Source organism: Gossypium arboreum, chromosome 7, assembly GCF_025698485.1.
Source record: "Gossypium arboreum isolate Shixiya-1 chromosome 7, ASM2569848v2, whole genome shotgun sequence".
Taxonomy (NCBI): Eukaryota; Viridiplantae; Streptophyta; class Magnoliopsida; order Malvales; family Malvaceae; genus Gossypium; species Gossypium arboreum.
This window is the reverse complement of record NC_069076.1, coordinates 74,700,065-74,727,657: the sequence shown is the minus strand read 5'-3', so window position 1 is coordinate 74,727,657 and position 27,593 is coordinate 74,700,065. Positions and strand designations below refer to the sequence as shown.

The 27,593-nt window shown below is 34.9% G+C and overlaps 1 protein-coding gene and 2 long non-coding RNA genes across 4 annotated transcripts; 1 reads left to right on the top strand and 2 right to left on the bottom strand.

The window, feature by feature from the left end:
• Positions 1–7,282: 7,282 nt before the first annotated feature.
• On the bottom strand, positions 7,283–10,242 carry LOC128295632 (uncharacterized). Its single transcript, XR_008286186.1, has 2 exons — positions 9,894–10,242; positions 7,283–7,594 (listed from the first exon to the last, which is right to left on the bottom strand). It is a non-coding gene; the product is annotated as an uncharacterized LOC128295632 (long non-coding RNA).
• A 5,514-nt stretch (positions 10,243–15,756) lies between these two features.
• Positions 15,757–19,876, bottom strand: LOC108451108 (exportin-2). 2 transcript variants are annotated; one of them, XM_017748843.2, is made up of 2 exons: positions 16,767–19,876; positions 15,757–16,184 (listed from the first exon to the last, which is right to left on the bottom strand). In XM_017748843.2, the coding sequence occupies exon 1, from the start codon at positions 19,698–19,700 to the stop codon at positions 16,767–16,769; it is 2,934 nt and encodes a 977-aa protein (XP_017604332.1). In that variant the 5' UTR covers positions 19,701–19,876; the 3' UTR covers positions 15,757–16,184. The 2 variants fall into 2 exon arrangements, with proteins under 2 accessions (XP_017604332.1, XP_017604338.1); XM_017748849.2 differs by having other exon boundaries at positions 15,757–16,177.
• Positions 19,877–24,699: 4,823 nt separating this feature from the next.
• LOC128295177 (uncharacterized) lies at positions 24,700–25,587 on the top strand. Its single transcript, XR_008285512.1, has 2 exons — positions 24,700–24,755; positions 25,375–25,587. It is a non-coding gene; the product is annotated as an uncharacterized LOC128295177 (long non-coding RNA).
• The last annotated feature ends 2,006 nt before the right edge of the window (positions 25,588–27,593 follow it).

The window sequence follows — 27,593 nt, the reverse complement described above, 5'->3', positions numbered from 1 at the left end:
GCTTGAAAAGGATCATAACAATGTACCAGAAGGAAATTAGGAGCATAGCTCAAAGCAAGTAAGAAAATGCAACTTAAGACGGAAATTTATTGGAACGTATCTTGAAAAGAGTAAGGTAATTAAAAATAGAAAATTCAAAAGTAGGTAAAATGGAAAACTAGGTACCCCAGATATCGTAGCTTGATCTTCTCTGTACCAACTTCTTGAGGACCATTTTAAGCTCAATCAGTGCTTGAGGGATCCGGAGTACTTTGTCGATGCCCCCAGACGTAGCATACTTCTTCATTGTTAACTTAGGCATAGCAAGACTACTATATGCTTCACTTTGATCCAAATTTGAGCTGCCCTTTTCGGGTTTTCAACTCAAATCCCCTTTGGTCTCAAGGCGCCCTTTGCGGGTTTTCGCATTGGCCTCTCCTATTTCTTTTTCTTTCTTTTTTTGTGTTTTTTTTAAACTATTAACTGTGACTGAATCTGCGTTCACCAAATTGGGCAGGTCTTTTCCATCCATTTTGGTCGATATCAATGGTCTTCCAGAACAGACCTTTTTTACTATATAAGGTCCTTCACTGTTTGACATCCACTTTTCTCTAAAATCCTTTTGTATAGAAAGGATCTTCTTCAACGTCAGGTCCCCAATCCTCTAGGATGAACCCTTTTATCATAAGTCCACATCATCTGACCATGATGGATACCCTTCAAATTCGACTGGTCATATCGGAATTACATTCATTCTAGTCAAAACACGGAGAAAAGGAATAATGGACAAAACGCTTCTATTCCATAAACTAATGAGAAAGACGTTACCCTGATGAAGGTCTTAGCCAACGTTTGAGAAATATAGAGGGTAAATGATAACTTCTTGATGTCAATATTTACAAGTCTCGGTCACCTTCCACAATTTTTTTTTTGTCTTTTTTGTTTTTTTTTTTCACTTTTTGTTTCTTTCTTTTTGGCTGCCTTTGCTGTACTAGGATATGGCGTCTGATCTTTGAACAAACTGTAAACTTTTGACATTGTGCAGTTGTATTAGACATGATCTTTTCTGACATAACTTGTCGGTACTTTTTTTGAAATTTAATGACTATCGACCTTGTAATATTGGCATATGAAACGAATCTCACCCTCTTCATAAAGTCATCGACGAAAACTAAGATAAATCAATGTATATTATACAAAAATGGCCTGATAACATCCATACCCCACATAGAGAAAGTCTGTGAAGAAATGAATAAGGTACATGCATCTTGTCTCAATAGTACCCAAACCACATGATTAGTGTGGCTGCCATGAAACCATTAACATATGTCCTTATGACACCCGTATAGACATTTTTTTGCATCTCCAGGTATATCTTGATATGGTCATGCAAAAACATCTTTGAATTCTTGGAATAACTTAATGACGATTCGTTTTGTCTTTGCGGTGACTCAGGCCTGAATCTTTGCCTCCTGCTCATAATATCCATTGACTCTTCGTAAAGTAGGATCTATTTTTCATCTTACTCTACCATCCTTAACAAAATCAGGAGATAAAGCTACAATCTCTGTCATCTTCAAAGTCCTGAGATCCGCTTAAACACATATCTCACCCCAAAAGGGAGTCAATTACAGCATTGCTCATGTCGTTGATATCTGGGGACCTATTGTAGGTACAAAGGTAGATTCCAAAGAATAAATGATTCTAAGGATGATTATTTGTATGGTTCGATCATGAATAAAGGATGAAAGCATATTTAAAAGAAAGTCCAAAGAAAAAAAGAATATATATAAAGAAATAAAAGAATATTTACTCACAAAAATACATTTTATTGAAATAAAAATTTTGGACAAAAGCCTATTTCACAAAATGATTCTTATTGCCCCTAGGCTTAAAGCAACAAATGCGTTTTGAAAATTACTCTAGATCAGCTCTAAAAATACAGGGATCTCTTCCACAGTCCCATTATTCAAAACACCCCCACGCATATAAGGGTTTAGAAACTTTTATTCCCAATTCTCTCTTCGTATATGTCATTCTGATTCCTTGATATTCCTTCCTCTTTTGACTTGTTCAATGTGTCACAACCTTTTTTCCCCCACTTTCAAATATTGCATTTACTCCATTATTAGAGCGATTGAGGAGTCGTTGAACTTTGCAATTCCCATGTTGATGAGCCTTTCGACTAACATTTTGAAAGAGAGGCAGTTCTCTATCGAGTGCCCCGCTATTCCCGCATGGTATTCACATTAAGTGTTTGCGTGGTACCATTTGGGATATGAGGGTTGCAACGATTTTGAGAAGACAGAGGATACAACGTGCACATCAAATAGACTTTTGTACAGCTCCTGATACGTTATTAGAATGGGAGTAAACTTGAGCTTCTCCATGTTTTACTTTGTATTGGGCTCTTTTCCTGACGAAGCTTACTGGCCCGTGACCTTCGTCCTCGGTTGATTTACCGTGATTGGTTTTGTATAACCTACGCTCACATTGCTAACCTTGTTTTCTCTCTTTTTCGAGCTTGACCTCCTGGTGCTTTCCTCAGCCTCTATCTTTCCACACCTTATCGCATTCTCTATCATTTCACCGGACATCACTATGTCCACGAAACTCTTAGTTGCGGTGCCCAGCATATGATTAATGAAGGGTGATTTCAAAGTATTAATGAAGAGCATGGTCGTTTCTTTTTCCAGTAGTGGCGGTTGGACTTGTGTAGCAACTTCCCTCCACTTCTGAGCATATTTCCTGAAACTTTCACTCGAATTTTTCTCCATATTCTGTAACATGATCCTATCAGGTGCTATATCCGTCACATGGCCATACTGCTTCATGAAGGCTTGTGCTAAGTCCCTCCATGATTTGACTTGGGTGCGATTCAGCTGATTGTACCATTTGGTTGTAGCCCCAGTCAAACTGTCCTGGAAACAATGAACTAACAACTAATCATTATTGACATGACCAGTCATACTCTGACAAAACATCGTGATGTAGGCCTCAAGAAAGCTGGTTCCGTTGTATTTCTCAAACTCCGGCATTTTAAACTTCGGAGAGAGCACTAGATCCGGAACCAAACTTAGCTCCTTAACATCTATACCACACTGATAATCAACGCTTTCCAGCGCTTTGAACTTATCTACCAGCCATTTGTATCGGTCCTCCAACTGCTTTGGGAGTTCTCCTTTTACTCTTTCTACTTCTGCCATGTTATCCAGATTAGGGACACCAGGATTTTCCGGATTGTCTCGGGTGCTTGAACCTTTCAGGAAGTGCGTTAATGCCAAAATGTTGGCCTGATGTTGTGGAATGATATTGACAGACACCCTTGGTGGATATGCGTTAGGCTGCACTAGGGTATTTGTTGGGGCAAAACCCGGTGGGTAAACAAGGCCCTCACTGTCCTCCCCGGGGTTGACCATAGGGCTCTTCCCTTTTCCTGGCCCTCCAAACACTAATTGGGTTAACTGATTCATCATGTCCTTTTGTGATTCTAGTATCTGATCTTTCATATCCTGCTTAATCTTGGCCAATTGCTCTTGCATCTATATTTGCAGCCGATCCTGCATTTCCTTCTGCATTTATTCCAGTTTTTCCAACTTTTGATCCATAACTCTAGTTTTTCTCTGTGTGTAGTAGTGATGTTCCAGGGTAACTATAACACGATTTCTAATCAATTAGGGCTCTTTTGTAAAGTTTAATGCACATGATGCAATGCAATGCAAATGCATGAAATGAATGCAAAAGAAAGTAAGGCGTTGATTCTAAATTCAACTATATTAGAACAACTTTTCTAGAAAGCAAATTCCTTTACATAAAACAGATTACATATGCGGTTTTGCCCTCACATTCCAGGCAATCCTTTTTTTCTGTAAAAATCAAACCATGTAAACTTCCAATAGATGCCTCTACTAGCTCCTTTTTGCTTAATACGGGCCGCGACTTATTACTTACTTATCCTTGCGATGCTTGTTAACTCCTTTAAGAAAGTCGAGACGTGACGGCTCTCGAATAATCTTTATCGACTTGAATCTTCAGGTAAAGTCTTGTTTTCCTCCGCGAACTATCAACCTTCTTTCGTTGTGTTTACTTGGACCATATTCAGACATTCGTATTATAATCTATTTTATCAAGAAATTCGTTTTCTTATGACAAACTGTTCTATTTAGCAATCAAATATGAATCAAACTATTCTATTTAGCAATCAAATATGAATCAACACCTCCTTTCTATGATGATATAATGCAATGCAGTCATAGACAAAATAAAACACGTTAGCACAGGAGGAAAAACAAACAATATAGGACAGCTACTTAGGTAACCGCTAGGGTTTGGAGTGGCTCTACCTAGGGTTGGGCTCCTAAGGCTCGCTATATGCAGTTCAGTTCTAGAGAAAGGGTACTTGAAATAGTAGATTCCTCAATGCTCACCCATTATAGGCTCATGTGGATCGAGTTTAGTTCAGGGGAATACATTTCCCTATGGCTATGCGAAGGTGAAAACCTCACGAAGACATAGGTACGGATGTATCCTGGAAACAGTCCACTAGCCCATACAGAGGTGAAAACCTCACGAAAACATAGTTTCTCACTCCCACTTAAAATGTGTGACTACAACGGTCATGCAATGCAATGCAAGAGTATTCTAACAAATATAGGAATCACAAACAAATACAACAAAAGAATCATGCTTTTTAAAACAAATTTTTAATTTTCTACAAAAGGACAGAAAATAATCAACTTACGGCTTGACTCTCTTATTGGTCCTCAGCGAAGTGGCCAAACTGTCGAAACCATTTTTTATTTTGAAAAAATGGGGATCGACTTTAAAAATTGAATTATGGAGTCGGATCACCTTGAGATTGATCATTTTAATAAAACATTTTGATTCATTAAAACAAAAATTTTAAGTCTACGTAAAACGAGAAAAAGGGTTCGGGAGTCGATTACGTACGAGGAAGGGCTAACACCCTCGTAACGCCTAAAATTTGTACCTAATTGATTAATCAATGTCCTTATGTCTAAAATTTAAAAGATATTTTGAAATAGGATTTCTTTTAAAACATTTGAATAACTCAAATTGGTCATTAAGAATTCTCTTGTTACGAAGGAATAAAATATCACATCCAGCACGTTAGGACATGACTTTTTAAACCCTCGAAACCACGATCGAGTCTTAATTTCCAAAAGCTCATGTATTTGAAAATTTCAAAAGGATACTCGATCATTTGGTCCAACGAAAAACTGAAACCCAACACGTTAGGGCACGATTTCTTGGATTTCCAAACATAGAACTTTTCCTTGTCTTGAAGTTTAGAAAACACAGACGAAATTTTAAAGGGGATGCTTGATTATTTTGGATAAATAGAAAATCGAAACCCAGCACATTAGGGCACGATTTCCCGAATTTCAAACATCAAACATTACCTTTGTTTTGGGAAAATTTTAAATTAATAGTTATAAAAACTGAATTAAAAATACTTGTTTGGTTTGCTTGGGGATAAAAAAAACAATTGATATTGAGTGAACATGAGAATTACAATCATGATGCAATAATGAAAAACCAAAAAATATAGTATCGAGCGTGAAATAAAAATTCATGACAATAATATTACATGAATAATCGAAAATAATAAGAAAATACGAACATATTAGGGTACATGCAATGGCAACACATCATATACTATGTAAATACAAACATTAATAACCGAAGGCTAATAAATTAGAAGCCAATTTGGAAGAAATTCCAAGCAAATTACACCAATGAAATATAACCAAGTTTTAAAATAGAATAAAATGAATAATAGGAAAGGAAGAAAATTTGAAGACATTACTATACAAAAAAATGCATTTGAGATAATAGATATAAAAATTTAAAATAAGCAGAAAAATGAATAGTATATTGAATAGTAATATACAAATGAATTTTAAAATAAATATTATAAAGTGAATAATACAAAATACTACATATATCAATTTACAAGATAACTTAATGTAAATAGTTAGTATATAAAATATAAATAATAAAAATATTTGAAATAATAAAATGATAAAAAGAAAATTATAAAAAGAAACTAAAACCATGTGAGAAAAATAATATGTTAAGAATAATATATTAAAAAATGAATAATAAATAATTCATAAAGAATACAAAAATATATACTAAAAAACTTAATGGGAATAAAACAAAGTTAGAAGAATAGTTTATAAATAAATAAAATTGTTAAAACAGAATCAAGGATTGAAATTAAACGCACGTAGACGACCGAGGATTGAAAATGCAAAAGGACCAATATTCCAAAATGAAACGTTAAAAACGCGGCCTAATTTGAAACAACACACAAATTACATGGACAAATTCAAAAACCAAGAAATATTAATAAGACTTAATCAAATGATGGCACAAATGGGAGGGGCTGAGCGCGAAAATTCCCCATTTAAGGGGGAAATACGCGTGGACCAGGTCAAACACGCTATATCTCCCTCCTCTTAATTGCAATGCTGTGCACTTTTAATATAACCTTCATTTTATATATTTTTTAAAACATTAAAGAAGCTTTTAGAAAACCCTAGGGCACGTTTGGTTGGGAGGAATGGAATAGAGCTGTAATGTAATAGAGTTGTAATGGAATAGAGCTGTAATAGAATAGACCTGTAATGAATAATTCAGTTGTTTGGTTGAATGGAATGGAATAGAGTTGTAATAGTATTCTTGTGTTTGGTTGAATGGAATAGATGTTGTAATAGCATAAGGAAAAAGACTTAAATGACTAAAATACCCTTAGTAGAATTTTTTTAGATAAATGATTATTATTTTTAAATTTTAATAAAATTATTATTAAATATAATTTAATAAAAATAATAATAAATAATAAATAATTTAATCATATTTTAACATAAGTATTATTAAATACAATTTAATAAAATAATATATAATTTAATAACATTCTTAATATTATTATTAAATTATGAATTAATAAAATCATAATATATAATATTATAAAATAATATATAACTACTTTATTATTTTTAAACACATATTTAATGTGCTAAATGTTCCATTATCCATTTATTTTTTCCTTGCACTCTTTTTCTTCCTTTACTAAATTTCTTTTATCTTTTATATAATAAAAATCAAGTTTATATAATCTTCAATTGAGTTAATTGGAAAATTCATCTACAACCATGGTTGAATCAACATATTATCATCTTTATAAACATATCATTTATATTTTTATATAGTTAAATTAAAACACTTGTTCCTTATCAAACAACTGTAAGGAAAGTCACTCCAAGCTAAGGTGCTATACTGTAAACAAGCATCAAAAGAGCACATGAAATATATATTTCAAAGTTTCATCTCAAATTGGATTATCCTCCACATTCATGCAACCAAACATTGCAAATGACACACATATCTACATACAATTTACATTCTGATCAACTACATGTTGGAAGAATACTCAATAGCAGTACTTTTTCGAGTAATCTTTCAAACCACGGCCTTTCCATGCCTCACGGTATCTGATCCCAATGATGTCTCGAACTCCTGTTTGTCCTTGAGAGCCCAGTTAATCTTGTTATTATCGATGCCAAGATCAATCATAATGTGCTTGTTTCTGGAAAAAAAGTTCACTTTACATTAAATCAGCTTAATAGCATCACATTCAAACTGTTTTATTAGCCCTATCCGATGACTTAATTAACACCAATTTACATCCCTTTAACAACGAATTTAACCTTTTCGATCAGCAACAAAAACTAATATTTAACAACTATTGTTTTTCTTTTATTTCATACATGCAGCAGACCAATTGCTCTACATATTACAACACATTCAAATAAGTATTTATATGCTGGAATAATGAGCTTTCAAGCTGTAGTTTCCAGCAGTCATTTAAGCATTTAATTGTCAAATTTTCACTTCACTACTAACAACCGAACTTAATAAGAATAACAAAATATTTTAGCTACTAAACTCGATTTATAAACCCCTACAACCATAGCTTACCTGCATGCAAACTTCAGAATTTAAACATGAGAATTTGCAAAGTTTCCTTTGAAAAACTCACTCACAAGCACATTCAATTTGTCCTATTTTGGACCGCACAAGACAGCAATATGCAGGGCATTTGTATCCCGCAACAACACACTCAATAGTATTAAAATTTATTAGTTCATCACAGCAACAATCTATGATTTTTAATCCAGTAATACTCAATTATTTGGTCCCAAAACTGAATAGCATAATGCAACAAATGGGACTGTCTTTACAGCCCTCAATCAACATGAAAATAGAACCATTAATTTGTTCAAATTTTGGACAGCAAAATAAGGGCACAAAATTGGATAGCAGTAATTTTTACACTATTTCCGAGCAGCATTTAAACTTACAATAAACGAATCTAGCTAATGCCAGATAGTAACTAGCCTTGAAAATTTAAAGAACATTTTCAGCCATTAAATCAAAGCCGAAACATCAATTCTAATTTAATATATATATTTTAAGCATGAAAATAACAAAATGAGTTTAAAGAAAACTCACCATTAGCAACACTCAATTTGTACTTCTAAAATGACAAGTCATTCGGCAAATAAAACGCAGTTTACTCATTAACGACACATCATCAATATCAATCCCAGAGTTATACATTTTAACCACAGCACCAAAGCACTATAAATCACAGCTATAACCCCTCCTAATTTGTCATTTGAAGATACCACAATTTCATTATTAAGACCGTTTAAATTACGACAATTAATCCACTTTAGATAATGGTTTAAGACAACATAAATACTTACATTTTAATCAAGATCAAGCAGTAGGAAATCTTAATTATAACTATGACATCTTCTAATTTCAGCTTAGGACATTAATATTTAATCACATTAGAAGTAAAAAGATAAACCCAAATACGAAATTGGGTATTTGAAGATTTCAACAATTACCCAAACATAAACTAGAAAATGGAAATCCATTTAACCTAAAACTGAATTAACCCGAACATATTCATACATGTAGACCAACACTATACAATCCAACCATAAAGTCGACAACCGGAATCCATTTGACCTAAACCCAAATTGATCCAAATACAAAATGACCAAAACATGAGCTTCAAATCCAAATTAGCTGGTCATAAAACAACAAAAACCCAAATAATAACAGTCCGAACCCAAATTGGCAAAATCTAAAATAAATGAAAATTTTAAAACTTATTTTGATTCAATCTACATTGTTCCTATGAACCCAAACTGACAAACTATTAGATCTATAAAGATGTATAGGAGATCACAACAAAATTCAAGCTAATATAGGTAAACAAATAGATGAATCTGCTAGAAGTAGAAAATTGGGTTGATTAAAATTGTATTGATTAAGCTAAATCAAAATCGTTATTGAAATTTTGAAACATGACAGATCCATTTTGAAGCATCATAAAAGGATTAAAAATGACTTTCAGAAATAATTCAAAATAAGTGTAAAATGAAAGAAAAAAGAGTTGAATCTTGATGTTGAAACATGTGAAGAGCAACAGATCTAGCGAACTGAATGGAAATGGATCCCCCAAAGACCAAAGGCCTATGGCGTAAACTTAACGTACGCCAATTCTCGAGTTCCTTCGGTATTTCTTTCCAAAAAAAACCCTTTTTCTTAGGATTTTTGGCAAAAAAAGAGCCCTAATCGAGACTCCAGCCTTGATTTCTCCAATCATGGGGAAAATCCAATTCACATACAATAGTAAAAACTAAAGATTACATCAACATGTTTTCACACCCCAAGATTAAAAAAAAAACCAAAAAAGTTAACAAAAATTATCAGCAAATAGATTAAAAAACTTGAAAATGCCTATTATTTCTACTAATTTAACAAAAAAACTAGAAAAAAAAAAGAAATCAAAATTGGAGAAGAGTTACCTGAGGGAGGACTGCCGATTGTTTCACTTCTCAAGTTTCCATCTCAATCGAAAGCCTTGTTAAGGGTTGGAGTTAAAAAAATGAATCTTAATTGAAGGCCTTGTTAGGGTTTATCAAAGGGAGATAGAGTTGGTGATAACAGAAGCATGAAAAAGAGGGAGACAAGTTTGGAATAAAATAGGAAGAAGAATGAAAAAAGCAGAGATTGCTTCAGACGTGAGAAAGAGAAGGGTAAAGTTGAAAGTCTCAACATAATTTTTTACCCAGCCATTCGTTGAATCCCTATTCCGTGGGGAGGGTGCCGAATTGTAAACGGCACTTTTGCGTTGAATAAGGCCGTATTGAATGAGGCTGTAATAACCCATTACACCCAACCAAACAAAGTTTTAATGGGGGGCCCACTGAATTCAGCTGTAATGGCTTAGCATTACAGTCAATCAAACATGATGTAAAAGCTTTAACTATTTTCTCAATTCCCTCACTTTCCCCTTGTTTCTCCAGCCGAATGGTTAAGCCTTAAAGGCTGTTGAAATCTGACGGCGACAACGGAGGGCCTGAGCGCGTCGTGACTCCGGTGAGTCTCTCTCTCTCCCCTATGTATTTTGTATTTGTATGTAAACCCGATTGAAAATGAAAAAACACAATAAATAGCGATAAATCACCTTTGAAGTATATTTTTGATTGCTTTCTATTGATTTTTGTATGTATTTCGTGTACAATTTCTCTGAAAAAAAGAAAGAAAAAAAAAACCCTTCAATACATTCAGTTTAGGCTTTTATAGCCAAAAAATCCAAACTTCTCTTCCGTCTGCCTTTTTTGTTACTATTTTCTCGCAAGTATGGCGATGTGGATGCGTGGGGCGTACGTGGCAGAGCGGGGCGCGCGGAGGTGATGGCCATATGTGGCGTGGGCAGTTGGAAGCTCCAAAAACCTGGGCCTATCGGGCTTGTTTAATTTGAGTCTGTATTTTGGGGCCAAAATTATATTTCGGGCTAGCATTTTGCGCTATTTTATGTAATTTGGGCTGGGCAAAAATTGGGTTTTACATAGTTCATCAACATAAAGAGACACCACAAGTAATTCATCACCACTCTTCTTGATATACAAAGTAAATCTACTTAGGCATTTTTCAAAACTTAAGTCAAGTAAATATGCATCAATTTTGTTGTACCAAGATCTTGACGTCTGTTTTAAGTCATACAGTGCCTTTCTCAACCGATACACCTTCTTTTCGTTGAACAACAAAGCCTTGTGGTTGTTCAATGAATATTTCTTCCTCCAAGTATCCATTTAAAAATACTGATTTGACATTCATTTGATGTATAAGCCAACCTTTTTGTGCAGTAAGGGCCAATAATATCCGTATAGTATCCATCCTGGCAATCGAAGCAAAAGTTTCCAACAAATCTACCCCAAACATTTGAGCATACCCTTTGACGACCAACCTCGCCTTGTACTTGTTTACAGAATCATCATGATTGAGTTTGGTTCTATAAACCCATTTCACTTCTATAGTATTCTTGTGATTTGGTTTATCCACCAGTTCCTATGTTTGATTCTTTTCAATCATGTTAAGCTCTTCCTTCATTGCAATCATCCATTTTTTATCAATTGTAGCTTCTTCATACCCTGGAGGCTCCATCACAGCAACATTACACCTTTGATAGATATCAGAAAGTGACCGGGTTACTCTAGCAGGCTTATCATCTATGTCATCATCTTTCTTATGAAACTCAATCTTTTTGTCAGCATCCCAACTTCAGCTGTAGCTTACAAAAATTCAAGTTTATGCTTTTTTGTCCAATTTGTCTCTCTTAACATGATGAATCTAAGATAAACACAAGCAACCAAAGGCTTTCAGATTAACAAATTCAGGTTGTAACCGTACCATGCTTCAAGTGGGGTTCTTTTATGCAACGCTTTGGTTGGAAGTCTATTGAGTAGATAAATCGCTATGGTTGCTGTCTCAACCCAAAATTCCTTTGGCAGCTCTTATTCATGAAGTAAGCACATTACCATCTCCATAATTGCTCTAGTTTTTTTCTCTCCACCACAACATTTTGTTGTGGAGTGCATGGTGCAGTCGGCTGATGCTCGATGCTTGCATCTTGACAAAAGTTTTTAAAATTTTCGGAAGTACATTCAACTTCATTATCAGATTTGATCACCTACATCTTGCAACCACTTTGAGTTTCTACGAGAGCTTTAAACTTCCAAAAAATCTCAACAACTTCAGATTTCAACTTCATGAAATAAATCCAGAAAATTCTTGTATGATCATCAATGAAAACAATGTAGTACTTACTGTCATTAAATGATTGTGTTCTGATGGGCCCTCCTACGTTAGTATGTACTAACTTTAATTTCTGAATAGCCTTCCAAGCCTTATTTTGTGGAAAAATAAGCCTTGTTTGTTTCTTGTATCGACAAATTTCACATGCAGTAACTCCTTCTCTAAATGACGCAAATCTTTTACAAGATTGTTTTTCTTCATAAAAAGTATAGCGGCATGGTGAAAATGCCCTCAACCTTATGTGTCAAAGCAAAGTATTGCTTTCTTCTTTGTGTACAACAGTCTGCTCTTCTTGCATCAAGTCTAAAGCAAAGCTTTTGTCTTTCATATGGACTTTGAACACATATCTATTTTCTACATCTCTGATTATGTAGTTTTTGTTTTCCAACCACTCCTTATATCATTTCTCCAATAGCTATGCAATACTCAAAAGGTTCTATTTATTTTAGACACATATAAGACATCATAAATCAATTTCAAACAATGTTACCCTCAATCACCATTGTTCTTTTGCCTTCCACAGTGATAAATGCCCTATTTCCAATTCTAACTCTAGAGACAGTAGTCTGATGAAGCTCTTTGAAGAGTTCATGGTCATAAGACATATGGTTGTACAACATCTATCTATAAGCCAGCTCTCAGTTGAGCTGCTAATGGTGAAGCAAGATGCCACAAGGTTTTTTTCGCCATATTGTGGATTTTGACCAGCATTAACTTCTCATTGTTGTTGTGGAGACCTACATATTTTTTTCCACATATCTAAACTATCCATACTTACTACATTTCACATCCAGCCTCCACCAATACCTTTGTTCCTACACCTGCAAAGCATTCAACAATTATGCCAAAATGATGGTTGATGGGTCTTTTAAGAAGACGAAATTGTAGTTTCAAACTTTCAGGAATTGTGACGAGGAGTTTTTGCACAATCCTAGAATCAAAAAAATTAGTGTCAAGGAGTCTTACGTTGTTGACAATGCCAAGCAGTCTATCAGAATGTTCCTTGATTGTCTCTGATTCTTTCATCCTTTCCAACTCAAATTCTCTGCACAAGTTCAATGCTTTTATACCTCTGATATTATTCTATAAAAAAAATAGAACTTAAGATTGCTGCAAATAAGCTAGCTTTGGCTTTTGATTTTTGCCGCTTCCGATCCTTGTGGTTTTTAATCTGAGCCATCGTTGAATTGTTTGGTAAGGAAGGAATTTCATATTCATATTCTACTATTTCCCAGACATCAATAGTATCAAGATAAGCTTCAATTCTAATAGTCCATCCTTGATAATTTGTGCCGTAAAAAATCGGAGGAGCAATTGTAGTGAACGAAGCTTTTGTATTCATGTTTTTAATGGTTATAGTTTTATATTTATGTATGTGGATAAAGAGTTTTATGGTTTTTGTTGCTTGATTTCACACGTCCCTTAAGAAATAGCTATTGATACCAATTTGTTGGTAAACTAGAACTGAAAGTTTTTGAAGAATTTGCAGAAATCATACAATTGTTGAATTGTCAAGCCATCTATTTATACAACAAATCATAATCTAAAATGATTTTTGAATTTTTTTATTTGCGTAAAAATAATGACTGATATTTATTTAAAGACTAGAATAAATTATAACTAATGCAGTCTCAAAAATCATAAAAGTTAGGCGAGATGATGAGGATGAAGGTGAAGGTGGCGAGATGGGAATAGTTATAGGATTATGATTTTTCAATCTTTGTACCATTGTCCGTACAAAAATATACCCAACTTTTTGACCCATTTTTGACACCTTTGAAAAGCCTTGGATCCATTTTTTTTTTGTTATATTATTATTCTTCTGCTAAGGAATCTTGAGATCCATTGGACCTCATACCCTTTCCTTTTCATTCTTTTCACCTCATTCTCACTGCAAAAACAAAAACCCTAAGAATTAATTGAGATTTTTATTCTCTCCTTTAACCAAAGAGAGGTTCAAATAAAATAAAAACGAAAATAATTTGGCTAAACATATTTCAATATACATTCATTTTAATAATATTTGCCCTGGAAGTAGCTAAAAGAAGAGCAATGAGTAGACATGGAGGAACGGCCATATGATGTTGAGATAATGGGCATTTAAAATAAATAAAGAAAGAAAAACATCATGATCATTGTCATTATCTTAGATCATCATCTAAACCCTCAACAAATAAAAGATAAATCAAAAGGAAGGATGTAGTGGAAGTCAGTTAGGCAGCTTCACAACAACCAAAGAAACAACAAAAAGTATTCATCAGCATCAGCTAACATTTGGTGGTCTCCAAATTCTATAAAATAAAAAATATTATAAGGCATTTTCACTTTTAAATTAAAATTAAACAAATGAAAAGTAAGGTTTTATTTTATTTACTAATAACCATCAGTAGCAGCTGCTACAATATAAATGGGCTAAATATTGAGTGGATCTGTCTTAGTGCTAATGGTGGGGAAGGATGGATAGGCTCAGATTTTAATGAGAAAAAAGTTCTGCTTAATTACTTCATATAATGTTTTTGTAACATAATTTAAATTTAGTTGGTATTAGATATTAGAATAAAATAATGATTGAAACCTTGAACCTGGTTGAGTCCAGGCGTGTAGGCTGTTGGAAGTTTCCATGCTCAGCTTCTTATATGACTATGAAAGACCTTTTTTCTGACGTGATTTATTTTGAAAAAGAAAAGAAAAGTTTCAGTAAAGAGTAATAAAATCTTGAAATTGGTGCTTTAGAGAAGAAAACCCATAGGTGCAACCTGAAAGATTATTTCATTTTAACATTCAATCCATTGGTTGGTACTAAGAAGGTGAAATGCCTTTCACCAGACATCAAAACAAAATTATTTTCATAAACAGGTAGTGATTGGCAGGAGTCTCTGAAGCCAGAGAAAATAAACACGTTGAAACAAATATAAAAAGGCCACCTCTGGAACTTGCAGTAAAGAAAAAATTCCAAGTTTATATATATATATATGTAATCACATCTATTTCATTTGATGGTATGAGATTAATTCTTTTCCGATAAATTTAGATTCAAACACGTGAGAAAGTCAACTGCCACTTCCTCCAATCACTTAGTATAAAACTTCATGATCATGTTGGCATAGACAGTCATTATTGACGTAATAATTATCTGGCTGTGCTTACCATGAGATATTGTTTACTTCAATGGTGATGCGCACCCTCATCCCATGAGGAGACGATGGTTCAGAATCCGACTTTTAGCTGATCAATGAGGTTATGGATAAGAGATTGCACATCTCTGAAGTTGTTCAATTAAACTTTCTAACAGAAAAATACAGAGACTTTTAGGAGACTGGGTCTTTCCCAAAAAGCTAAAATGAAAGAATTTCCGTCCAACCTTTAAAACTGATCGATGATAAGTGAAAATGAAAAGATCTAGTTTCGAATGTTGCCGAAATTCAAACCCTGTTTGAGTTCAAACACCATGTTTTGAGAACAAAAAAAAAAAAAAAGAGATTGCTTGACAGAAAGAGAGGGCGTTAAGAAAAGAGGGCCAGCCCGATCAACCGACGCGCTCTCCTGTCTTGTTGTACTGTATCCCCCAAATTAGTAGAATTTTTGCTTTTTCATTTATAAACCCAGACAGAAACAGAAGTTGTTTATGTTTCAAAAACAACCACCGTACAACAGAGACAAAAAACCGAATTCAGAGGAACAAGTATCATCCCCTGGTGCCAACTTTGGGTTTCAGCATTCAAGTAATTTCAAAAATAAAGAAAATTGAAGGCAATGTTTTACACTACAAACTCTCTTTCACCATAACACAACAGGACCTGTAACTTGTGGATATATATGCATGCCAAACAAAATCCATAAACTATGTGGGGGGCTCACTTTGCTGCCAACCAGTAGAACCGCAAAATCCATCATCACATATGAATCCTTCCAACTTTTGTGTCGAAAAGCATCAATTGCTGACAAACGAATGCTCAAGGTAATGCACCAAAATAAAGATAACAGAAAAACCCTGCAACCTAGCAATAAACCACCAACCTGTGAGAATGCACACTCCAAACAAAAAAGTTGCATTTTAATCTAAACATAAAATAGAAGGAATTCATTTATTCGAAGTTTGGACAATTGATTAGAGAGAGAGCAAAAGAAAAGAGAATCCAAACACAAAAAATGGAAAATCAAGGGCTTTATTAGGTGACTGAGCAAAACAATAACTGAGCCTTCCATCATTCAAGAAATCAGAATTGGGCAGCTTCAGAGGTCAAAACACCCAGCAACTGGACGTTCGGATGAAGTGTACCTCACACACTATTGCTTATGCATGCAGTTTACCTCCTTATACTCATGCTAAGGAATGAGAGATCTTTCTCCCTAAAACCTATGATAGGTTTGATAAGGTAAGGACAACATCCATACATCTAATCCAACTTCATAAAACTTAGAAAAATAAAAAGTTCAGAAGATGTTGTCTATCCCGGAGCCACCAGCTACAAATTCAGATTTAAAAGTTAAAAACGCAGAATAATGGCAGGACCCTGCTTCAATACAATCCCACATTGGCATTTAAAAATAATAAGTCAAACAAACAGGAAAGCACTTACTCAAACTATTTGGCAATTGTAAATGCCGCAAAGCTGAAGTAAAGCTGCTTGATTTGCTGGCTCAAGATTTTCATTGATGATCTGGGGGTATCTCCCTGGGGTAAGTGCAGAAAGTTTTGCCAATGAAGCTACTAAGAATTGCTTTGGATCCTTCACATCAGTCAAAGGATCTTCCTCTTTCTTCCCAGCGTTGTAAAGTTTAACAAAAGTAGCAGTATATCCCACATTTTCTGCAATATCTGGCATTTCTGGTTCTTCCTCAACTCTATCCTGCTCGGGCCGAGAAAGAAGAGTAACAATGCTATCCAGCATCTTGCCCCAGAGTCTAGCAGCTGCAGGATCCAAAAGTACTGGAGATTCACATATGAGTCTGGTTGAAGCAACTGCCGTTAACTTAAGCTCAATGGCTCCAGTAATCAGCTTAAGATTGGGAATCCAAAACTGTTCCAAAATAACCAAGAAAATGTTGTCCTGAACTGCATTCATCGTGTCCACTAGATTTGTGGCCCCATGCTTGATTAAGAAGAGTGACATGAAAATCACCAGAGACTTCTGAAACTTTACTGTACGGTTGTTTTGGAGGCGCATAAAGAGGACATTCCAAATATTACCCATATATGGAGATATGACACCATACTCAAGATTCTCAATCACAGTGTTCAAGACATAGAAGCCCTGTTCATCTGAGCTAGCAGATGAGACAAGCATGTTGAAAATACCCAGCACCTGATTCAGTCTCCCCTCCTGATTGACCTCATTGGGTGCCTTCTGAAGGAAAGCCTGAAGCAGACGCACAAGGGCCGGAACATTCGAAGATCTCCTCCATGAATCAGGGGAGAGGAGAAGTACAAAAATCTGCATGTAACTTGGAGAAATGGGTGGTTTGTTCAGCTCAACAAGCTGAGCCAACAGCTGGAATGCATAAGGCAAGAACTCAGTCACATCATTGGCCAAAATGGTTTGGAGACTGGGAAAGAGGCTCCCTTCAAAAGCTGATATAAGAGATGCATCCCTCTCACATGCCCGTCTGATAAGAATGGCCACAGACTCAAAAAGATAATGGTTAAAAATTGGATTTCTTGGATTTTTGCAAACTTCATTGAGTATAGAGGTTAAGCCAGCAATGCAAGGTCCAGCAATCTCACTGGAAATGTCTGCGACTGCTAGAACACGCAATATACACTTCATTATATATTGATTCTCCTCAGACTCTGGGAACTTCAATGAATTAAAAAGGTTGTTCATCAGCACTGGCACACAAGGGGTTATATCTGCTGAAGTATACCTAGCTTTTCCCCCTTCATCCTTGACAAGCAAGAGTTTTTCTATACAGCTTGCAGCATAAGAATGAACCACATTTGATTCTGCACCCAAAAATCGAACCAAATCTGGGAACAATTGAAATGCAACAGGCTTTTGTATCAATCCACGGAATGTTGTGAAAAATTTAAGAGCACCTGCCTTGAGCATCGGAAACCCGTTTACATCTTGGCTTTGCAACTCGGGGACTATAACTGATAAGAAGAAGCTCTGAACATCCACAAGATCAGTTGAAACCAAAGTGCCCCCAGCTTTCTTAGTAGCAAGAGAGACGACTAAATATATGGCACAGTCCTTGTCCTTCCAATTGGCAGAAGGGTTTGTAGCAAAGGAGCTCAACAAATTTTGAATCTGAATAGAAACAATATCAGTCACTTGCTTCTTGTAATTAGTCGCAATCCCTTTAAGCAATTCACAAGCGATTCTTCTCCTTGTATCTAGATCACTCCCTTCCATATCCCTCCTGATAAACTCAATATAATTCATCTCAAAGAGCTCCTCATCCTCATCCCTCAACCGCACATTTGGAATCACAATACTCTGGCAAATCTGTGGAATCACTCCCTCACTTGCAAATAGAGTATGATGCACACTTGTACTAACCGTGGTCAAAAACTTCATAGCTGTAACAGCCAGCTTGTCACGGCTTGAAGATTGAGACACATTAGTAAGCAAACTCCAAACTGCTGATGCAAAATCATTCAAATAACCTTGAAACTCCTCCTCGTTTTTTTCCATGTAAAGACTAATATTTTCACATACCGCAGCCCTAAGTTGATCGACCAATGCTAGCCCATCACCGCTACTTTCAAGTGAAGGATAATTCGTGGTCAAATACTTCCTAAACTCGCCCATCCACTCTTTCATATGATCCTCAAAGAATTCAGGAAGTTCTTGGAAGTTCAATGAATAGAATATCCTACAACATAACCTCTGAGATTCAAAGAGAGGCTGGAGGGTCGCAGGGGAACCACCGCCAGGAGAAGAAGCCGTTGAGTCAATTAATGAAGCAGTTTTAAGAAAAATATCTAATAATGGAGCCGCGAAATTATCCAAACAGTACTTTAAATCAAGCAAAAGGTCGTTCGTTTTATACTGGTACCTAAATTTTTTAAAGATTGAATTAGCAGTTCCGAGAATACCGTTAATGGAAGCATAATCAGAGGATTGAGCAGCCTTTTGGAGATTGGAGATGAGCTCGGGAAGCAAAGTCGGCCACGATTTGGGGAAGTCGTGCTTACCGATAACAGCAAGGGCTTCGCTGAGCTGGCTCTGAATGCGAGGAGAAGAAGAGAGCATGAGGGATACGATTAGGGTTTTGATCTGGTCCTTCTCAGGGTCGAGGATCGGGGAAAATGTGGGGCCCGCGTTGAGATCGTTGGAGGGAACCCAACGGGTCCGGAGGTGGTTCTTGAAGTTAACGGCGGCAGCCTGACGGATCTGCTCGTCGACGGAAGGCTCTGCCACGAGACGGAGAACAGCAAGACCGTAGTTTGGACGATCGGCGGCTTCTGATAGGGAAGACTCAGCGGCGCGTCGGGGTTCCGGCTGGGGCGAGAGTGTGTGGAGGAAACATTGCGAGAGGAATTGAAGGGTTTCGGGATTCCACTCCATTTGCAGAAGAAGCAAAGTTTTCTGGGAGTGTGGAGAATCAATGCTAGGGTTTAGAAGAGTGGAGTGAGGGCTATATGATAATAGGTTTCAAAGAGGGAAATGTTGGGGCTTTTATCAATTTTAAAGAGGAAAAGGAAACTCTGTGAGCGGTAATTAGCGGTATGCAAAAGTTTATTGCATGAATTTTAGGGTATTATAATATAATCTCCTCAAATCAAATGGGCTTTATGGGCCGTTTTCGTTTTCAACTCATTATATTTTAGACGGTCCAAATCAACAAATTTTCTACACGATGAATGTGTAATTATCTTGTGGCAAAGTTTTTATAAATATTTGCATTCTCCTTCTATTTTTAATATTGTGACACATATAATGTATGAATTAAATTTATTTATTTAATTATGTGATGAAAGTTTAAATTTAGTTATCGTAACACTCTTTACTTAGTCTGAAAACCTAAGATAATAAGCATCTTGTTAGTTACCTTGGTGGCACAATCGATCAATTATACAATTAAATTATAGGTAAACACATATTATAAAAATATAATTAATCATTTCAAACTTTCACATACCATTACAAACAAAAGCTGAGTTAAAATGGGCCTTAAAATGATAGTTGGAGGCCCTAAATGTAAAATTAAGACTTATGTCTCAAGATATAGAGATCATATCTCAAAACTTGACTCCTTTGAAATTAAATTGGCTACTAACTTTGAATGTCTCGAGACTTAATTGTCATGTCTTAAGACATGTGCCTAGATTGTAATTCTTATTTTAAGACAAGTCCAAAATTCCAAAAAGATCTGACTTAAAATTATACAAATATGCATCTAAAAGTACCCAAAACATGCTATCATATGACTTAACTTTGAGCAACATATTTTTTTTGTTGAAAAATTTAAGACAAAGTTACATCAAATCAATTGCTCAAAAGCCCACACGCTTTATCTTGTTGAAGAACCTCTAATACATCAGCAGGAGGCATATAAAAAATCTGTAAGCTTGACTTCTATGCTAAATTGAGCTTAGCTAGTCGATCTACAATTAAGTTGAATTCTATAGGCACATATCTGATCTCCCACTGTCCTTCAGAACTCATAATCCGTTGAATCCTTCTAAGCAAAGTAATACCTGAATCTTCCAGCCCCTTAACAGTTAAGGCTTTGACCACATCTAAACTATCTGTCTGAATTGTGGCCCGTTTATAGCCTTTATTTAACAAAATGAAAAGCACATCCAGAATACCTCAGAGTTTCGCTTCAAAAGGTGTACAACTGCCCAAATGATAATTAAATCCCAAAATCTAATTACCATCCTAATCGTGTAACACACCACCAGCAGAAGCATTCCCTATGACTTTAGCCACTACACCATCAAAGAATAAATGAACCCATATTCCACCAGAGTACACGACTGAATTTAGGGAGTTGATCTTATATCCATTGTGGCTAAGTTTAAATTATTGAGCCCAGCTAATAGAATATTTGACAATTTCAAAAGTTGACCAAGTAACATTGTAGAAGATAAAAAGATTTCTACTTTTCCAAATTCGCCAAGTGATTATGTCGAACAGACATGACCAAGTAGCTCTTTATTCTTGTAACCTCATGTGACAACAAAGGTTAGAATATAACCAAACCTGAAAAGAACTTGTGTTGCTATTCAACTGAAACTACATACATCCACACTTCCTTTGCTACCCAACAATCCCAAAGCACATGAAGAGTATCCTCTATTTTATAGCCACATATAGGGCAAGATCTGTTGTGACCAATTCCTCGCTGCGTGCGTCCCGAGTTTGTTAGAAGTCTCTGCTTAGATGCTAGCCAAAGGAAAAATTGAACTCTTTAAGGTCCTTGATATTTCCAGGTGTTATTCCAACAAACATATTTGGGGTTCCAAGGTTCATCTTTTAAAGCCCAGAATGCATTGCATACAGAAAAGGAGCCTGAAGTCAAGCAAGCCCAAATCACCCTATTAAGGCCCGAGGCAGGATGTGGAGGAGGAATACTTACAATTTGTTTAATCATCTCTTCGGGTAGCCAAATACGAAACAGATCAAGATTCCAAGTTCCATCAATCGTAACTACGTCTCTTAAGATGCAATCCAAATCTAAGTTTGTATGAGTGGGAACATGCAAAAGTAAATGCCTACACTTAGGACTCAATAATTATTCCAACAACGAATACCAGTACCATTACCAATTGACCAAGCTAAATTCTTGCAGAAAAGAGGCCATACCTTCAAGAGGGAGAACTATAAGTATGAATAATGACTCTTAACAATAGAATCCGAAAGTTATTTTTTTAAGCCATATTTCGTTTGAAGGAATCGTAGCCATAAAACATCTTCCTTGGTGACCAAGTTAAACCCAATCTTCATAAAAAATAATTTTTTTTATTATGTAAGTACCAAAATCCAAAACCGCTTGAAAATTTGGTTGACAAATAGAGTCCTACCCAACTAATGCAAGTTTCAGGTGGCCACTAGAACAACCTTAAATAAACTACCTTACTATTCGTTCGATCTTTACGTAGACTCTTTTCGAAATCAACATGGACTGGATAAAATAGTTTGGAATGACAAGGAGGACAGATTGGGCTTGGGTTACTCTTCCAGCAATTGATAACTTCCTTACTTCCCAACTTTGCAATTTACGCCTCACCTTTTCCATAACAAATTTTAGGGTACTTTTAGTAACCCGATCATGAAGAAGAGGTACTCCTCAATAAATGTCAAGATTTTGAACTTCTTGAAAACCAAACAGTTGGCTAATCCAAAAACATAGATCAACTTCAACACCTTTGGAAAAATAAATATTTCTTTTCTGTATACTGATCTTGTGTCTAGAAAACTCACAAAAGTGCTTCAAAATGCTTTCTAATAAATAGGCTTGCTCTAACTTTGCTTTACGAAAAATAACTAGATTTTTCGCAAAGAATAGGTGAGATAAAATAGGGCCTATTCTTGAAAGACGAATTGGACACCTCTTACCAATATAAATTTTCAGATAAATAATATACCTTAACCATTATATACAGAGAAGAAAGAGATAAGGTGATAACATACATCCCTGTCTGATCCTTCTAACTGGCTTAAACTTCTAAGTGGAAACTCCATTCTAGAGAATCTACATAGAAGAAGAACATATGGTTGCCATGATCACTGATATGAGAAAATCTGGAATCCAACAGTCTATAGAGAAGCACCAATGAAATTTCAACTCAATCTGTCATAGGCCTTCTCCAAATCCAGCTTGATTGTTATCCAATTTTTTCCATTTCGTTTACCGTGCATAGAATGAATAACTTCTTACGATATAATAACATTATTAGAGATATTGCGACCAATAATGAAACTGGCTTATTCCTGTGAGATGAAGTTAGGAAAAACCAATTTAAATCTATTTGCAATCACTTTCATCACCAGTTTGTACAGAACCGAACAAAGGCTAATGGGTCGAGATTGACTAAAATTCTCTAGACTGTCTTTCTTTGGAATAAGCATAATTAGAGTAGTATTAAGATCTGGGTCAAAGTTGTTTCCAACAAAAAATCCTTGAACCTACTCACAAACAACACTACCAACAATATTCCACTGACTTTGGAAAAAGCATACATGAAAATGATCATTTCCAAAAGCTTTCAATGGACCTTTGTCGAATAAGGCCCTTGATCTGTCGTAATTTGGTGTAGCAAATTAAACTAGTTTTCGCACTTAATGAGCCTAAATACAAGAATTTTCATTACATTTTAGTTAAGTTTTTTTTGTAGTTTTACCTACATTTGATAAAATATGCAAATTAAGTCTTTTATTGATTTTAAGGGCCGAATGAAACCTAAGGGAGAGCTAACGTACTTTGTAAGTGTGCAGGAGACCATTAGAAGGTATTCAGGTCGATATTGGATGCTATGTTGCAACACGGGAGGTTTGATGTCGCAACATAGGGAACAAAATGAAGAAAACTCAAGTCTGCCTTCGATGTCACGACATAGATTGAGGGTGTCACGGCATACCCCTGTAGATGGCTATTGTAACATTCCGAAATAGGGCCTAAACGGAACAGTGGTTGCGAAACCACAAATTCAGGGTAAAAAAAAATAAAATAAAAAATATTTTATTATTATTTTGAGGTTCATGGTATGATTACATGATTGTGTGAAAATTTCGTGATAAAATTCTATGCATAAAGTGCTTAAATTGAGGTTAGGGACTAAATCGAATAATTTGCAAAACTTGCATTCTAGAAGTTTTTAGTATGAAATTATTTTGGAATATTAATTAGGAGATCTTAAATGGTAATTTGACCAATTTTAAGTTCATGGACAAAATTAGGACATGGAAGGAATTTTTGAAAGTTTAGTAAGGAGGGGCATTTTGGTCTTTTGGTTATTAACATTAATAAAAGGTAAAAAGATGATAAAATTGTATCATCTTCTTCAAGTTACCAGCAGAACCTTACCTCTCTCCATAGCTGGGGTTTCTTCAACTTTCAAGCTTCATAGTAAGTGATTCCAAGCCCGCTTTTAATGATCTTTACGTTTTTAAAGTCCCTAGCTCGATAAAGCTTATGCTAGCAATAATTTAAGTTAGAATCAAATTTGGAAAAATACCCATAGGTGAAATTTGTGTATTTTGATGTTTTATGATGGAATATGAGGTTTTAAATTATGTTAGACAACTTGTGCTACTTGGTTTTAAGTGAAAACGAGTAAAAGGCTTAATCGGTAAAAATACCTAATAGTCATAAGTACATGTTAGTGTGTGAATTTGATGTTGCCATAGAAGGGAAAAATGATCAGCATGTCATAAAACATAAGAAAATAGGATGAAGTTTAATTTACGAGCCTTGGGGCAAAAGTGCAAATATGTGAAAGTTTAGGAGCAAAATGTAATTTTTCCAAAGTTTGAGTAAAGGGTTGTTTTGATAAATGTTGATATTAAATAAGCTAAATTTGCTATTATAGATCAAGAAGAGCGAAATTGAGAGTAGATCGGGGAAAGAAAAAGTAAAGGACTAAATTGTAAAGTTTGGTCACATTTTGTATCGAGGTAAGTTTGAAGAAATAAATGCAATATTCTTTTATTTTACATTATTATTGTCAATTTCAGCATTTATATATTATGTTATGAAAATATTTAAAGTCGAATTTAAGGTGAAGTGACAGAGGAAAAGTGTTAGAAAGCCGGTTGAACCCTAGGAATGTTAGGATATTAGGGTTGACAGATGTAATGAAATGAGCCATGTAAGTCCATATTAGAAATATGGCTTTGGAGACAGGATTGAGCCATGTAAGTCCATATTATATATGGCATTGGAGACAGGAATAATTCATGTAAGTCCATGTCAAAGACATGGCATTGGCAGGATATTGATAGACAGAAGCGACCTAGTATCCTTAGTATTCCGAGTGGTTCAACGGGTCAGGATACGAGTTAAATTACAGTGAATTAACAGCAAAGGAAAAGTAGATTATATTTATGAAAAAGGAAAGGTCAGGTAAGAAAGAAGGTAAGGGAATAAAGAAGAAGATAGAAATTGAGAAGTAAAGAAATTTATGATGTTAGATGATATTATGCATAATTATCCATTATGTTGAATGTTGTGATTTATTTGCTTGTAAGCTTACTAAGCCTAGTGCTTAATCTCTTTATTTTCTTCTTCTTATAGTACTTATCTAGTCACTCGGGGATCGAAGGAAATGTCGGAGGCCGATCACACTATCAAAGAAATAACTCGGTATAATTAGACGTTTTGTTTTGTGTATGGCATGTATAGAAACTTAGCCACTTTTGGTATAATATGAACAATGAATGATGTGTAAATACTTGCTAGTGATTAGCTAATAAAATGGCCGATGATATGCATGTTTATTAATATGTATGATTGAATGGTGATTATCACATGAAAATTATGAAAAATGTGAAAGTAACCTAAAAACAGATTCAAGTAACAGCAATGATGTAACTTTGAAAAATCACTAAAAATTATATAAACATAGTTTGAAGATGAATAATATATGAAATTAAAGCTTATTATGTCTATTTTCTTATGGAATAAGAAAATAGGTAAATGTATTATATTTCATGATATATCTGAGTTTTAGTGAAACAAGGTCAGAGCGATTTCTAGAACCCCTATTTCAACTTTGGAAATTCACCATAAATTGTACAAAACTAATTATAAGGTATACTTTATATGGTTATAATCCTTGTTGAGTCTAGTTTTAAGAGAAATAAACGGCTTAGTGATATGAATTTTGTACAGGAAGAAACATGGTTCGTAGTAACAAGAGGTTAGTGCAGTCGAGTTTTGAAACAGGGGAAACTTTAACTAATAAACTGTACTAATTGGCTAAGTCAAAAATTATAGAAAAAAATTAGTAGATATATATATGAGTCTAGTTTCATGAAAAATTTACAGATCTTAATTTTGAGTTTTGAAACTCGAGAAATGAATTTTTAAGTAACCATGACGCAGAAAAACAGTTTATTCTGAAAATTAAAATAAGTGATTTAGAGTTGTTTAAAAGGTAAGATAAGTTTAGTAACACCTCAAGCTTGACTCCGGTGATGGTTTCGGGCGTGGGGGCGTTACAGCTATAGAGGATCATATTGGTTGCTATGTCGCGGCACAGGTCCTGGTGTGTCATGACATCAATTTTGGAATGAAAATTAAAAACGAAGCAGGAGTGTTTTAGTCCGCACAATTGAACTTAAAGCTTGAGAATATCAGCTGACCTATGGTTAAGGACGACGACCACTTGAAGGTTATAAATAGGCTCATTTGGTACAAGTTAAAAACACTTTTTCATCAACCTAGTTTCTTTCTTTAGATTTAGTTTTATTTTCTTTCTTAGGTTTTTACAGTTTAGTTTATTTGTTCGTTGTTTTTCTTTCAAGTGATACTAGATTGTGATCATTTAACTTTGTGGATTTACGCTTAATATCAATACAATTAGGCTCTTTCATTTACTCTATCTTGTTGATTTAATTAGCATTCTTTCTCTTTACATTGATTATATATTATTTATGAACGCCATGAGGAACTAATCCTTCTATAAGGGATTAACGAGTGAAGGTATGATCTGTTAACTATTTTCTAAAGTTACTTAGTGGATCAGTTGTGTTGGAAAGGGAGAACGTGAAGTAAACCCTAAGCCTAACAACCCCAGAAAGTTATTAATGTAGGAATTAGCCCCAAATTGGTATTGTCTATCTGTGACCACCTTAACCCTAAACCAATTTGGACTATGAGGTTGGAAGATAAGTAGTTCTTACTGACTCGTTATGTTAGTGGAAAATCGGAAGATCTTGCTAGGGTAACGACTAATTGATTAACGAGGAATCCGAAACTACAGTTAATGGAGATTACCGAAGTAAGCTAATAACTCAAAATTAGATTTGATTTATTCTTCCTTTTTAATCTCTTGAATTTTATCTTTTTATGGTGTTTTAGTTTTATTGTTATAAAAACCCAAAAAAATCTTTTATTTTATATTTTTTATACTATAATTGAATTTAAAGTATTAATTAAATCTTTTAATGTTTAGGTTAGAATGGATCTAGCAACTACCTCCCTTGGGTACAATTCTCGAAGTACTCATCCACTCTGTTATAAAATTATATTACAACTAGACCTGTATACTTACGGATACCGCCTCGTAATTTTATATTTTTGTGCAGTATTCACACTTTGGACATTAGTACGTATGGAGCCGGTTAACCCTCTTAATCTCTTCATTTGTAACCAATTCCTCTAAAAAAGCAATGTTCTGGGACTTAAGACGTAGAAAAATATTATATGGGAGATCCCTCATGGGCTAAGAAATTTCACCATATAATTTCTCAAAAAAACCAATTGCCTCATCTTTAAGGATATTCTAATCA